This window comes from Penicillium cataractarum, assembly GCF_028827025.1.
Source record: "Penicillium cataractarum strain IBT 29864 chromosome Unknown utg000008l, whole genome shotgun sequence".
Classification (NCBI taxonomy): domain Eukaryota; kingdom Fungi; phylum Ascomycota; class Eurotiomycetes; order Eurotiales; family Aspergillaceae; genus Penicillium; species Penicillium cataractarum.
In genome coordinates this window covers 2,880,616-2,894,192 of record NW_026622744.1, presented here as the reverse complement: position 1 = coordinate 2,894,192, position 13,577 = coordinate 2,880,616, and the positions used below count along the sequence as shown (strand labels likewise).

The window sequence follows — 13,577 nt, the reverse complement described above, 5'->3', positions numbered from 1 at the left end:
ATACCCCCGTGATCTATGCCGACCACACTTGTATAATATGATGTACCTCACAGTAATCTCCCATATGCTATATCCCGCATTCTATAGTATATCGAAAACCCCAGTTTCAGAATGATCGCCACTACGCAGGGGAAACCTTGTCAGTCCCTCGCGTCCAGCGGGACAGAACATCCACATAAATACACAGATACGAATACATTCAGGCTGTGCCACACAGGACGTCAGTGTCTCTCACAGCCTTCCATCTGCGACTGGAGCCTAGAACCTTGGCTACTTGGCGCGATGGCAACGAAATAACCATCAAAATCCATTCAAAGGCCTCGCTATGCGCGTGACTTTGACCAATCAGCAGGATTGCGTGGCGGATGAAGATCCACGATCTAAGAATAGTTGAGACGGCAACGCGGCCTGGACCCGCAATGGATCGTCATTCTAAACATTGCATTCCATGACAGCCGACCCTTATTACTCTCCTTCTCCTTCTTTTTGTTTCAAATAGTGAGAAGAGGATTTACTGTCATTATAGACTGCTTATTCAAGTTTGCTATTTACTCGATATCATTAACGACCGGTCGAATTTTACAGCATGCGATTGCTCAACTATCTACCGCTGTTGCCCGCGGTGCTGGCTAACCCGCTCAATGTCCGGTCCACCGCCTGCAACAATTCCCCCGACCTCTGCGACAAATCCTACGGCGAGATTACGCATCTGGGTGCCCATGACAGCCCCTTTGTGCGCAGCTCGGATAGTGTCCTGGCTGGTGACCAGTATGTTTTGTCCTCCTGGAAGCGATCGAATCCAGTACCCCGCTTGGTGATCGCGAAATCAGCTCTAACATGTCTAACCTTCTTGTACAGGTACTACGATACCCCTACCCAGTTGAGCGCCGGTGTCCGCCTCGTTACCGCACAGGTACACAAGGATAACAATGAATGGCGCCTATGTCATTCATACTGCTCCTTGCTCGATGCAGGGCTGTTGAGTGACTGGCTGGCCAAGATCAAGTCATGGCTAGATGAACATCCCAATGAAGGTACGCAGCCTGCTTCATTCGCACGGGTACCATCAGACTAATTCCTCTCTCCTATACAGTCGTCACAATCCTCCTGGTCAACTCCGACAGTGCCTCAGCCTCTGAACTCGGCGCTGAATTCAAGACCGCCAACATCACAAACTACGCGTACGAGCCCGACTCACTCACAACCGCGCCCTCCTCCTGGCCAACCCTCCAAACGATGATCGACTCCGGCAAACGTCTCGTCGTCTTCGCCACCCCTTTGACCACCAGCACGGATTATCCCTACCTAATGTCGGAATTCGACTTCGTATGGGAGAACAACTACGACGTGACATCGCCCTCAAACTTCACCTGCGAACCCGACCGACCAACCTCCCTCTCGGGCTCCATCTCCACCGCCCTATCCTCCAACCGCCTCCCCCTGATGAACCACTTCCTATACTCCACCGATCTGGCGATCCTGGACATCGAGTACTCCAACGCAAGCTACGCGTCGACCACGAACGCGCCCTCCGGCGGCACTGGTAACCTCGGCAGCACTGCGACGAAGTGCAAGGCTGCCTACGGTGGCCGCCAACCTACCTTCATCCTGGTGGATTTCTTCAACAAGGGACCTGCATTGGATACGGTGGATAGTCTGAACAATGTGACCAATGCGGTGGGACGGACTTCGGTTTCTTCATCGTCGACTTCCTCGAGTGACGGGTCTACTATCAATAACGTGTTCAAGGGGCTCGTTGAGCTGGCCAGCTCAGCCAAGTCCGGCGCTAGCACGAGTATGGGGGATTGGGTCTGGGCTGGGGGAAACTGGAATAGTATCCTGGGCGGAGGTATTTCCTTCTAAGCTCAGGGGGTTCCCCTTTTCTCCATCCTCCCCCTTTTCCCCACTGATTCTTCTTGAATCTTGGCGCCATTTTTTCTTATTCGACTCTTTTTTGGTTTATTATCGTGCAGCGTTCTGTTGTTCTCGGACATTTTGAAGGGTTTACCGGTGATTGATTCCACTTCTTGCGAACATGGATCTCGCCTGGTTAGGCCCGTTACATAGAGCATGGATATGGGTGGTTCGGGCATGTCGATTACTATCGTGTGTTTTTGTGCTCTTTTATGGGATCCTTGGGCAAAGTGCTGGCGCATTGAATTGCAGATGGCATATCGCACCTATGCAAACAAAAAGGATACGGCGTTTCTGGGAGATCAATTGAATATCTCGGGTTGAAAATGACTGGAATGACTCTGATTTATAGCAAGCTGCTGGAAGACTTGATTTCCATCAGGCATGGGTCTTCGTGCTAGAACGAATTGAAATTACAAATTTGAGCAGACTACAAATGACAAGCAGTAAATCTCTCAATGATCTCCATTTGCAAGGCTAAAGGATTGATCCATATATGATCCCGCAAGGCTCTATCTATTGCTTATCCTGAGCCAGCAACTGCCGCACCTTATTCACCTTATCCTCAGCAGTCTGCTCCTTATCGGTCCTGTAGTCAATTTGACGGGGTATTAGTCCAAATGTTGATCTTACGTGCGTCACAGCTGAACTGGAGATAGATAGCCCAACAGCAAATGATTTACCCCGCCCCGGGGATAGCAGTAAGGGTGTGATAAGCATTGATGAGAGAGGGCATACCTTGATCCAACACGGATATCAGTTTGAATGCGGACAATGCCTTGCTTGTGCAGGAGCGTATGCGCCTGGCCGATCACTTGGTGAACTCGGTCCCAGGATCCTTCTAGAGTAGTTTAAGGAGAGTATATTAGAATAGGTATAGTGTCAGGATGGAAGAAAGATAGATAGATGTACCTAGGGTTGTGCCTGCAGAGTGCATGACATATTTCACGCCGGATTGCTCGATTAGTCGTTGGACGTCGGCTACCTGGGCGGAGACGGAGGCTGATGCTGTCCCGATCTGGAGGGGATGTGAGTTTATATGTTTCTAGAGAGATGAGTGTATCACTTACGGGGATCAGACAAAAGTCCGCTAGGCAGTGCTCCGGGGTGGGCAGGGTTGTGGTGTCCATTTTGAGGGATGTTGTTGGTGAGGATGAGGATGGAGAGGGAAATGGTGGGGAAGTGGGTGACTAACGGCAGTTTAGTTAAGTTAGTGAACTAAGTTAGTAGGCTGTCATATAGTTAGTACGAGGGCCTTAATGGGGCGATATTATCACTTGATACTTTATGGAGCTACAAACTATTAAGCTAGATTTATATCCTTATCCCATATGTTATACAGTTGACCAAATACTCGTCGGCGTCAATTCTTCCGCTTTTTGTTGACCCCGCGGTGTTTTTCGCTGACCGCCGTCCTGGACTTGGACTACACTTTCCTCGTTTCTGCTCTCTCAGTCCTTCCATTCCCTCGGGCCTGTCAATGCCCTGGAATCCCCTATAAAGCTATACATCTTCCTTGGAACATCCAACCATCGACTTGACTTGCCAATCGCCTGCCAACCCGACTTATCGGCCTAGCGCCACAGCTGCCGAGCTGAAACCCCCACCACGCGAACTAAACCCTGCACGACATCCGCCCCCCCCCCCCCAGTTTGCGGGCTCTCCTCGTAAGGCTGGTTGGTCTGTGATCAGAACGCCAGTTTTCCTTTCTTCTTTTTCCTTGCGAACTACTCCGCCACCCGGCGGTCTTTAATCGACTGGGTCTGGTGCCAAAAAGCTCGCTTACTGGCCGTGCGCTTTCAGCTTGTTTGTCTCGAATCTTCCTCACCCCCCCTGTTCGCTGGAGGCTTGGACTCGTCTACGTCCAGAGGAGATCAGCAACCAAGACCATAAGTTCTCGGTCCAACAGTTCACCGCTACAAGCTAGTTTGTTAAACCCCGTTCCGGATCCGCTTTAGCCCCGGACTCGAATGCATCAACGATCGATCAGTAGCTTGTCTCGACCAATCGAGGATTCCCTTCCAGGACAGGGCTACTTACCTCCACCGCTCTTCCAAAAACTCCATCGACACCTGGGGGTTTTGTCAAAGAGGCTGACTAGTTGCCTGTGATTTTAATCGTTTGTTCTTTCCAAGCGAGTCATGCTCCTTGTGGCCTCTTTGTGTTCCTTTTTCTTGTCATTCGCCACGAATGACCAAACCTAGTCTGCTTGAGCTCCCGCCGGGAGTTCAGCTCGTATATCTAGCCGAGGGGGGTGCTAATGTGGTCTATCGCTTCGTTTCGGCGGTGAAATCTCCCCTCGCAGCCAAGAGAGATCCTCGGAAGCTTTTATCCCCCGTTGCATTTGAAGCAGCGGAGCGGTTCACAGGGAAACTACTTCGTCTGCGCAAAGACACGGCCGCTAATGTCCCGTACAAAGAGATTGTGCAAAACTTCAATACCATTGTGCGCCCGCTCTTCAAGGCCGATGAGCTGGTCGACCAGACGCTTATCCGATTGCCAGACGGTCTGATCCACCGCTGCAATGAGCAGCTTCGCCTCGCCGAAGTGAGCGGTGGGAGGCCCAAGAAACGACATGGCGGGTATCTGAGTCTGACGGAGCCATTTGGACTCCTTGTCACCGATATGACGACCTTTGATGAACCAGGCTCGACTTTAGCAGAGCTGAAACCAAAATGGCTTGTCCAATCTCCTTCGGCGCCCACGACAGCACACAGATGTCGAACTTGCGCGTTGAGGGAAATGAAGAATTACGATGCATCTCTTATGGGGCAGAAAGAACAGCGATCCTTTTGCCCTCTAGACCTCGTATCCGAAACCTTCGAGGATGTCCTCCGAGCCACCACTTTCATCAAAGGATGCAGCGATCGAACACGGCTGGCTAGCATCTTATTCAACAATCCCACGCTTCAGAAACTACTATCACATCAGAGTGCCTACCACAAAGTTGGCCTACACGGACCTCCCCCGCAGTCCCGGGAGACTTCCCTCGATATGACGCTTCGAGATTGCACAATGTATATCAAGGTATGTACCTATTCTGATACACTCTCCAAAGATATCGTGGCGACTGACGTTAGGCAACAGATCCCTAAGGACGAGAAACTTCCCGTCGAAATCCGTCTCGGAGACCTTGACCTCAAAACGGGTGCTGGGGGCAAAGCCGAGTACTGGCGAGACATCGAAATTCAATTGATCGAAGGAGGCTGGTATGACGGGCTCAACAGTACCCAGGAAGCCAGTGAATGTGTTCTGCACATCTCACCCGCTATTCAGCGCCCGACAGCCTGAGAGTCTGTCCTATTGTTCCAATTACACTTTTTCTTCTCGTTTTGTCTTTTACTTTTATCAACTTTGGATGGTACTACAGCGTCGAAAGATCTATAATATCCTCGTTTGGGCGGGCGGTTGTTTGCTTTTGTTCGTTTTCGGGTTCTGTGTCTTTTTTCGGGTCCTTAGGGGCATTGCAATTCGCGTCGTTTATAATTCATGGTATTGGGACGGCTATCTGATATTCTAGCAACTACAATGTCAGCTACAGACATTGAACCTTTAAATTGTCCTTTTCATATTTTCCCACAGCCAAGGACTCTCTAGTTGGCCTCTCCACAATGGCAATATCTCCCTCCATTCTCACAATTAAACATCGTAGTATTAGTTATGTCAACAAATATGAGAACAATATTACATGGAAAAGAAATATAATCAACCCCGAAAATACATCTCCACCATCTCTCTTCCTCCTATATCTGCCAAACCCCCAATATGTCCATCAAAACACCGGTTTCGCTGACCAGCACGCTACTTCCGAGCCATACCCAACAAACTTCCCAAAATATCCTCACTCCCCGATCCACTACCCGCCGGAATGGCAGAGGTAGTAAATCCTGAAGGCGAAGCTGGAGTTGAAGCGCGATGCATCGAGGGGGCAGCAGTAGATGAGCCGGTAAACGATGAAACTGTTGGAGAAAGTGTAGGCCGGGCAGATCGAGACAGAGGCCGCCTCGCAGGGATGGAAGGAATTGCTGATGGAGCTGGGGACTGTGTGGGCCGCAGGTGCATGGCGGATTGGCTTTGGGCTGTGACTGTGCCGCTGAGGAGGGCTAGGGAGAGGGTTGCGATGATGAGTTTGAATTGCATTTTGGTGATAGTATATCCGGAGATGATGGTATTAGGTAGGTTTTGGTGGACGAGGAGAGATGCTGATAGCCCAGATAGAAAGCAGGAAGTAGAAATTGATGGATCGCCTGATGAATTCAAGAACCTGCGATACTTCCGTAGTAAATAAGCATTTTGCGCTAGAATCCCGATGTCGCGCCCCTGAGACCCCTTACGTGAAAGTGTATATTGATCTTCGGGAACGATGCAAGGTCGGCGGTAGATGACCTCATTTATTACATAGTGACAGGAGCTTGATGCACGGTCGGATTAATGTATCAAACCCACAGTGATAGTTTTTGATGATTCACCCGGTGATCTCAATTAATTATGCGGCAGGATGACAACACGACTTGTGCATTGCACGGCATGCTGCTCCCAGTAAGGATGTGATATAACGCAGGGCAGGACTCAACTCGCAGAATATGAGGGTATGAGAATGTGAGGTTTCAGATTTCTCATAGCTGCGGTGGGAAAACGGCATGATTGAATGTGGCGCTGGAATTGCTTCTTTTGACGGTGGGATTTGAGGTATAATGCTCTCCATGATCGCTAGTGCTGACAACGAAAGAAAAAGATGATAAGTTACATATCGGGCAGGAGAAATCATGATTCAAAATCCGAATAGATTCTCATCTTCCTTGTACCCCATCTCTTGCAATGCTGGAAGTACAACCTTCTGGATCATAGTTGGAGGACCGCAACGTAGCGCCACAGTCCCCTTCTCAGGCCTGAAAGTATACTTCTCCAAAATCTCCTTTGAAACATGGCCCTTTTCTCCTTTCCAGTCATCGCTAGGATGCGAAAGGACATGTGTGATCTGGAATTGATCTGGATGTTTCTTGGCAAACTGGTCCAACTCGTCTCTCAACAGAATATCTCCCTCCGTCTTGTTTGCATCAACAACCTTCAGAGCAGTCGTATCTTCATCCTCACCCAGATCTTTCGCACGCAAAATCCACGAGATAAGCTGGTATCCGGGCGTTATACCAGAACCGGCTAGTACAAGGCTAACTTTGTCGAAATGGTATTCCTTTTTATCGACCAGGAATTTCCCTTGACCGACATAATTAATCTCTCCAGTTGGCCTTTCCTCTCCCGGACGGAGACAGTCGAGGATGTTGCTCATTGTCCCGCCTGGCTGGGATTTGTCCGGGCGGTATGTCTTGACGACGAGATCAAATGTTCCATCTTCCTCTTTCTCGAACACCGGTCGCGTGGGCGTGTATGGCCGGACGACGAGCTGGTCGCTGAAGTGGAAGCCTAGTTGGAGATGTTGACACGTTCCAAGCCCAAGCTGCTTTGCATTCGGTGGGAGGAAGAAGGTATACTGATTCGTGTCTCCTGAAAGGGCTTTTTTCTTTGCAAAACGTACGGCATTCCAACTGTGGCAATCGAATACGGTTTCTGAATCCTTATTTGCAGGGTTGGCTTTTTCTTTGGCTGCATCTTCGGCTTGTCCCTTGATGAAACCCATTGCCTTCTCGGTGACCAGGCCCAGCCCGCATTCTATAACAAACCGGTTAATACATTCAAGAACAGAAAGAAGGTGATATTTATCCTACCACTCAACTTCTGCTCCGCATAATCATCATGGATACTCTCAAACTCGTCAGTGGTATCAACATGCACTTTACCCGCATGCGCCATAATCGGTGCCTTGCCACCAGGATGCCAATCAAGCACACTTGTCGCATCATAGACCTTGCCATTGATCACAATCCAGCAGTTATCTTCTTTGTTATGCTTCTCGATCTCTTCCCGGGTAAACTGTTTCTGCGGTGAGCCAACTTCGTGCTTGATTTTTTCAATTTGATTCTCCGTTGAGGGCTGCATCCAGCCTCCGTTTCCGGTGCCGGGCTCGCACGGGTGTCGGAAATAGAGGGTGATACCGTCGCTGGCATCATTGTGTAGGATTTCTGGGCGTACGGTGTACCAGCAATTATTCATCATACTGGATAATGTGAGCTAGATTTTGAGATATGCAAGCAGCGTTGGCTTACCCATTATGTTCCAGGAAGGCTTTTGTGGCTGTGTATTCTTGAAGACGTTGAAGCAGCGGACGACGATACTCTCGGCTCGAACGAGATGGGATAATCCAACATCCACCTGCCAGTGGAGCCATGTCCAGAATTTTCTCCCATGACGAACTGGGTATTCAGGGAACTAACAGCTATATGGTAGCGATCTGATGTGGCATCTGCACTAAAGGATTGAGATGCTCACTTTTCGGACACAGTATAACCAAGTTTCCCCGCCGTCTAAACTGACTTCCACCCTCTGAACTTCGTGGCCGCCGCCGTCATATGCGATGCCGGATATTCGGTAGCTTATGTTACTATTCACATCAGACAGCCGAATAGTCTCGCCATGCTCAGGCTTGACAATGATCGAGTTCAGATTCTGCTCGTTGCAAGCCGTACTCGGATGGTGGAACATGGTGTTGGCAAACTCTGAGTCCATAGCACGAATAAAACTTGGAAGAACACGATTGTCCCAGATATGATAATGACTATCATTCTCTTTGTCGGAAACCAAATCCTATGAAGCCATTTGACACAACGACCACCGACGAAACCAGGAATCAACAGCCGCACGGGGTAGCCGTGGTCTGGTGGTAGTGGGACATTGTTCATTTCATAGGCTAGGATTACATGGTTTTCAGGGTCCATGGCATATGCGAGTGGAATAGAGGTGGCGTATCTTCCCTCACTGAGCTCATTTGCACCTTCGAAATGTACCCAGCACCGAACACCGTTATTTTGAGTGCTCTCATCTTCAATGCCAGCAGCTTCAAGTAGGTCGCACAAGAGAGGGCCTTTCCAAAATGCGCAACTGATGCCACCAGCGCCCCAGTTGAACCCTTTGGATTTTCTGATCATGTTCAGCTCTTTTCGACGATTGCCGTCGCAGGCCAGTGCCACGGCGATGCTGATTGCGTCAAAGTTGTTCAGTAAATCATCCATCGAAAGGACGAGCTTTCCATCCTCAACGTCAATTCGATGCGTTTCCCAAAGAAGATGGGGTACGGGCCCATGATTGCATACGTAGTGGAGATGGTTCGGGGTGATGAGGCCCGCGTCAAAGAGGGCTGTCAGTTCAGGCTCGCAATTAAGTGGGTGTTTGCCCGTTAGACGGATGAGGTTGCTAGAACAGGGGATCCAGTTGTCCGGAGTGAATTGGTCGCTCTCATTGATGGAGAGATCTTGTTCCTTTGATGGTTTGATGGGAGACTCTACACTGCCATCGTTTTCTTACGTCGATCAGTTTGCAAGCCTCTAGCTCTGTACTAAGCTCCTCGGCTTCTCTCTTGGCCTGGGCCAGGAATTCTCGTTGCCGCTCGTCATTCCATTCATCTCCGGCGTCGGTGTATCCCGGATGCCGATCATTGCGATCGCGAAATCCGATACGGTGGCTATGAGTCTTGGTCCAGTCTAGTTCGTTTTGAATTTCATGCTTGGAAGAACCACCATGACTGCGGTCGGGGCGCGTGTGGTGTGGTTTTGTGGCCATTGTGTGATCTTGGAATCTTGGCGCAACGGGGGTTTCCACAGTAAGGGATGGTGAGAAATAGCTGCTATCTCAGCGTCAAGCTTTTACTTGGGCTATGTCTTTGTTCGATTGTTGGGGGCAAACAACCTATACAATTCCTGATGTCGCGCTCGACCTTCCAGATGTAAGAATGACGACCACCCTCTCGAAACTCTATCCATCAAACGTCATCTCCCCCACATGGAAAACAATGGTTCGAGATAGGACTTTTGTTTTTTTTAGTTACTTTAACATAATTTAATTGAGCTGAGAGTTCTCACTACCATACTAGATCCCCTTAGACAACTCCATTAACTAGGCCCTCTGCAAGGAGGAACCAGGTTGATGCCGTTATAATGAAGGGTTCAACTAAGTTAAGCTCACTAACAGTTGAGATGAAAATGCTATACTTTCAGAAGAAAATAGAGGGTACCTGGATCTGCTCAATTCATCTAGGAGGATCATTTACAGACTTCCCAGGATATGATTGCCGCAGAAGTAGTCAAACCTAGCAATGACTAGTGTGAAGGCCCTGCGTCAGACCCTGATTTTGATCTTCCCCCTAGCTAGTTCAGGATGTAATCTATAACTAACTACGCGGAGTAATTAAGCACTTTCCTCGACAAAACTGTATGTTAATATGTCCAGGTGATATACCAATAGCTTCATCAATGTCAGTTGAAGCTCTGGTTTCAAATGGAGAAGCTCGTAGTTTGACATCATAGAATATACACGATCGAAAATTATAGTATGAGCCGTAAACTGGTCGGGTTATTCGGAATCCCAGTCAGCTCTCAGACAATAAGTACCCCAAAAGTGCATCCAAACTCCAGCGAACTTCGCTTTGACACGGTGCTCTCTGAGGATTTGTATCCCTCATCAAATAGTATTGAGCATAACTACTGATTATGTTACCCTCCGGTACCTATGATGTAGTGATTTGAAATGACGTCAAAAGCCCACGCCGAGGAAGTCCCGCCTTATAAGTCGGCTTTGGTAATAGAGATCATCAAACATCAATTATGGACAACGACAAAACTTCTCGCAATTAGGCGTACGATTTATCGCCGGTGATTCTGTTGACAGGTAGGTGTAGATGGAGCTGCTTCGGCCGCAGCTGAAATCCCGGATCGTGGCTTCGCGCCTCTTCATGAAGCACATTTAGTGCCTGACAATGTGAGATGGCAATAGTTTCTCACCATATTTTCAGATGTAGAAATATCTTCTCTACAGCGTGATTCATTATGACGTTGAAAGCGTTGGGATAAGTAACCAAATGGTTCGGTTGGAGTCTCAGCAAAAGTCTATTGTAACTGACATGGCAATATACCGGATCAAGAGCACATTATATTGCTTTTGAATATTAAAAGCAGGGCCGATCGGTGTTAGTCGATTCCTCTATATGCTTTGTTTGACATGCAGCAGAGGGTCGTAAACTAGCTTCCGGTAGCACCAAAAAGGTTACAAAGGGCGTCTATCGGTTGTAATCAACAAAGACGCCCACCTTCTTGAATTGAAGTTCCTGTAACCTCGCATAATGAAAGCTTGGCTTGCCACAAACGATGCCTAATCAGGATAGCGCTTGGTCTACTCTCTGTTGTATTTCCTGGTAGAATTAGAAGTCCTAGCCCAAAATAAAACTCGAGAGGCAATACCAAGCGAATTTGGGAATGCATTTTATAAAAGGTTTGGAAAGATGTCTCCTCCAAGGAGTGGCAGTTCAAGCATATCTAGCTAAACTTTTTTCTTGTCGCCAGATTTAGACTTCTCGAAACTAGCCGAGTTGGGTTTAGTTCGTCTTGCCGCTTGACCCTTTGTGTGCCAGTATTGATCCTATATATGCCGGATTCTTGTAGTTCGTTCATTCAATATTCTGGTACATCGAAGATAACACTCATCACACCACCACAGTCTAATTCTTTGCAGAATGTAGGATTCTTTGTTTATAGCATGTATTACTCATGGCCACAGTCAGAAGCATTTTAAACCACCTTCTTCTTTCCATTTCCTTCATTTCAATGATCGATCTTGGTGTATATCTATTCCTTATATATCCCCTTAATGTATACTCGCATATTCTGCTAATGCCTTAGCGCCTTAGAACCTTACACCGAGCTGGTTACCGCCTCAATTATGCCAGCAGTATCATTAGAAGCTCTATATCATATATCCATTGTCCCGCCTTGCCTATTTGGGAATGATTCTCTCTTGTCAACGCTCACGTTCTCTCTCTTACACATCACTCCTTGACGCGTTTTGACTGTGCCCTTCTGTGACCTTTCCATCAGTTCTCATCGCTAAAACTTTGATGGTCAGTAAGATTCCGGCTTTATCTGACAGCTATTTTACTCAGAACTGCTTTAATTAATTAACTGGCTTGCAGGTATCGGGTGCACCAGATATCACCACTGATTTTCAAAGTCATCAACCAACTCGGGCTATATTAGCCCCTCGTCGTCTCCCCCTTCTGCCTGAAAATGCCCTTTTTGGCCGTTCCGAACGAGATTGTCCTCCTGATTGCCGAGGAACTCCAGTCACAGGCGGACCTCAGTGCGTTGGCGCAAGTTGATCGCCGATCATATCGCCTGCTCAGGGACGTCCTGTATCAATACAATCTCCACCATCACAACGGCGATGGCATTTTTCAGGCAGCCAAAAAGGGGTCAGCCTCTGCGGTAGCTCAGTTCGTTGAACTGGGTTACCCGGTAGGAGACCGCCCTACCCACCAGGAGCATCGACAACTGCCTGGTCAGCCACGGTTTTTGGGTCCCGCATGTCAATGTCGTTTGGAGCACCCAGTATTCTGCGCTGCTGAGCATGGCCATCCCGAAGTCATCGAATATCTCCTTGACATATCCCCCTGTGCAGATTTCGAGAACCGTGCTGGACAAACAGCTCTGCACTTGGCCGCCAGGAATGGTCATCTGCCAGCCGTGGAGGTCCTGATGAAAAAAAAAATGGCCCAAAGATCCCCGTGGAAGAAGGCACCAGGTTCCTTCCTGCTCCTATTCAACTGGCTGCTCTTCAAGGACATAATCATGTGGTTGAATACCTTTTGTCCTGCTCTCAAAGTCCACCCGGCGATGCTTCCATGTCTCTTCCACCTGCAGCTGAATCGGGTGATATGGCACTAGTATCGATGCTTGTGGAATATGGTGCAGATATCGATTACCAGCATAGGGATACCAGTACTTGGGACCTATGGCGTGCGCCAACGGCATTGTCAACGGCAGCTCGTCGTGGCCATCTAGCACTAGTCGAATTCTTGCTCGACAATGGCGCTAATATCAACTGCAGAACGGGGTTATCTCACTTGGTGTCTTCGCACCTTGGCAAGACTCCCCTAGACTTGGCAGTTGAAAACGGCCACGAAGATGTTGTCAGGGAGCTTGTAGCTCGTGGGGCTATAATTGACCCTGAGTGCCTACATATGGCCATTACACGGTCCTCCAAGAGCATCCTCGAACATCTCCTCACCAAAGTTGAGTTCGGCGACATTCAAAGCCAAATCGACTTCCTGGAGACCGCAATAGGCAATGATGATATGGAGGTCATTAAGATGCTATTGGATAAAGGGCTCGACCAAGAGCATGCTTTGGTGACCGCAATCACCCACGACAAAGAAGCCATTGTGACTCTTCTGCTGGAGCAAGGGACCAACCCGGATACACCCAGTGTATCATGGCCCCGCAAGCCTGCGATCAAAGCTGCAATTGGTCGTCGCCATATCGGCATCATTAAAGCCTTACTATGTCACAGAGCTCACGTCGATACTGAAGACCTCAGGTTTGTCAGGGACTCTGCCAATCATGTTCCCCAACAAATTGCAGAGTTGGTAGAACGGTTTCCTGTTTTCCGTTTCAGTCGAAATCTCGGATTATCCATCGGTCCACGTGGTTATCCTTTTTATTAACAAGGACGCGAGATAAGAATATTGTCGTACTCTCATACATCCATCTTCCTCTCTCTGAACC

At 48.6% G+C, this 13,577-nt stretch overlaps 6 protein-coding genes across 6 annotated transcripts; 3 read left to right on the top strand and 3 right to left on the bottom strand.

The window, feature by feature from the left end:
- Positions 1-586: 586 nt before the first annotated feature.
- N7496_010211 (uncharacterized protein) lies at positions 587-1,863 on the top strand (the record flags this gene model as incomplete). The annotated part of the gene is made up of 3 exons (XM_056703124.1): positions 587-768; positions 859-1,034; positions 1,094-1,863. 3 exons carry the CDS (start codon positions 587-589, stop codon positions 1,861-1,863), a joined length of 1,128 nt encoding a protein of 375 aa, XP_056552124.1.
- Positions 1,864-2,430: 567 nt separating this feature from the next.
- Positions 2,431-3,044, bottom strand: N7496_010210 (thiamine-binding protein; the record flags this gene model as incomplete). The annotated part of the gene is made up of 4 exons (XM_056703123.1): positions 2,431-2,503; positions 2,653-2,755; positions 2,827-2,932; positions 2,985-3,044. 4 exons carry the CDS (start codon positions 3,042-3,044, stop codon positions 2,431-2,433), a joined length of 342 nt encoding a protein of 113 aa, XP_056552123.1.
- Positions 3,045-4,104: 1,060 nt separating this feature from the next.
- N7496_010209 (inositol-pentakisphosphate 2-kinase) lies at positions 4,105-5,205 on the top strand (the record flags this gene model as incomplete). Its single annotated transcript, XM_056703122.1, has 1 exon — positions 4,105-5,205. One exon carries the CDS (start codon positions 4,105-4,107, stop codon positions 5,203-5,205), a length of 1,101 nt encoding a protein of 366 aa, XP_056552122.1.
- Positions 5,206-5,715: 510 nt separating this feature from the next.
- On the bottom strand, positions 5,716-6,054 carry N7496_010208 (uncharacterized protein; the record flags this gene model as incomplete). The annotated part of the gene is made up of 1 exon (XM_056703121.1): positions 5,716-6,054. One exon carries the CDS (start codon positions 6,052-6,054, stop codon positions 5,716-5,718), a length of 339 nt encoding a protein of 112 aa, XP_056552121.1.
- A 631-nt stretch (positions 6,055-6,685) lies between these two features.
- Positions 6,686-9,585, bottom strand: N7496_010207 (putative nitrate reductase; the record flags this gene model as incomplete). The annotated part of the gene is made up of 6 exons (XM_056703120.1): positions 6,686-7,581; positions 7,638-7,991; positions 8,076-8,238; positions 8,299-8,613; positions 8,670-9,307; positions 9,363-9,585. The coding sequence occupies 6 exons, from the start codon at positions 9,583-9,585 to the stop codon at positions 6,686-6,688; spliced, it is 2,589 nt and encodes an 862-aa protein (XP_056552120.1).
- Positions 9,586-12,080: 2,495 nt separating this feature from the next.
- On the top strand, positions 12,081-13,516 carry N7496_010206 (ankyrin repeat domain-containing protein; the record flags this gene model as incomplete). Its single annotated transcript, XM_056703119.1, has 2 exons — positions 12,081-12,308; positions 12,518-13,516. 2 exons carry the CDS (start codon positions 12,081-12,083, stop codon positions 13,514-13,516), a joined length of 1,227 nt encoding a protein of 408 aa, XP_056552119.1.
- Positions 13,517-13,577: the final 61 nt, after the last annotated feature.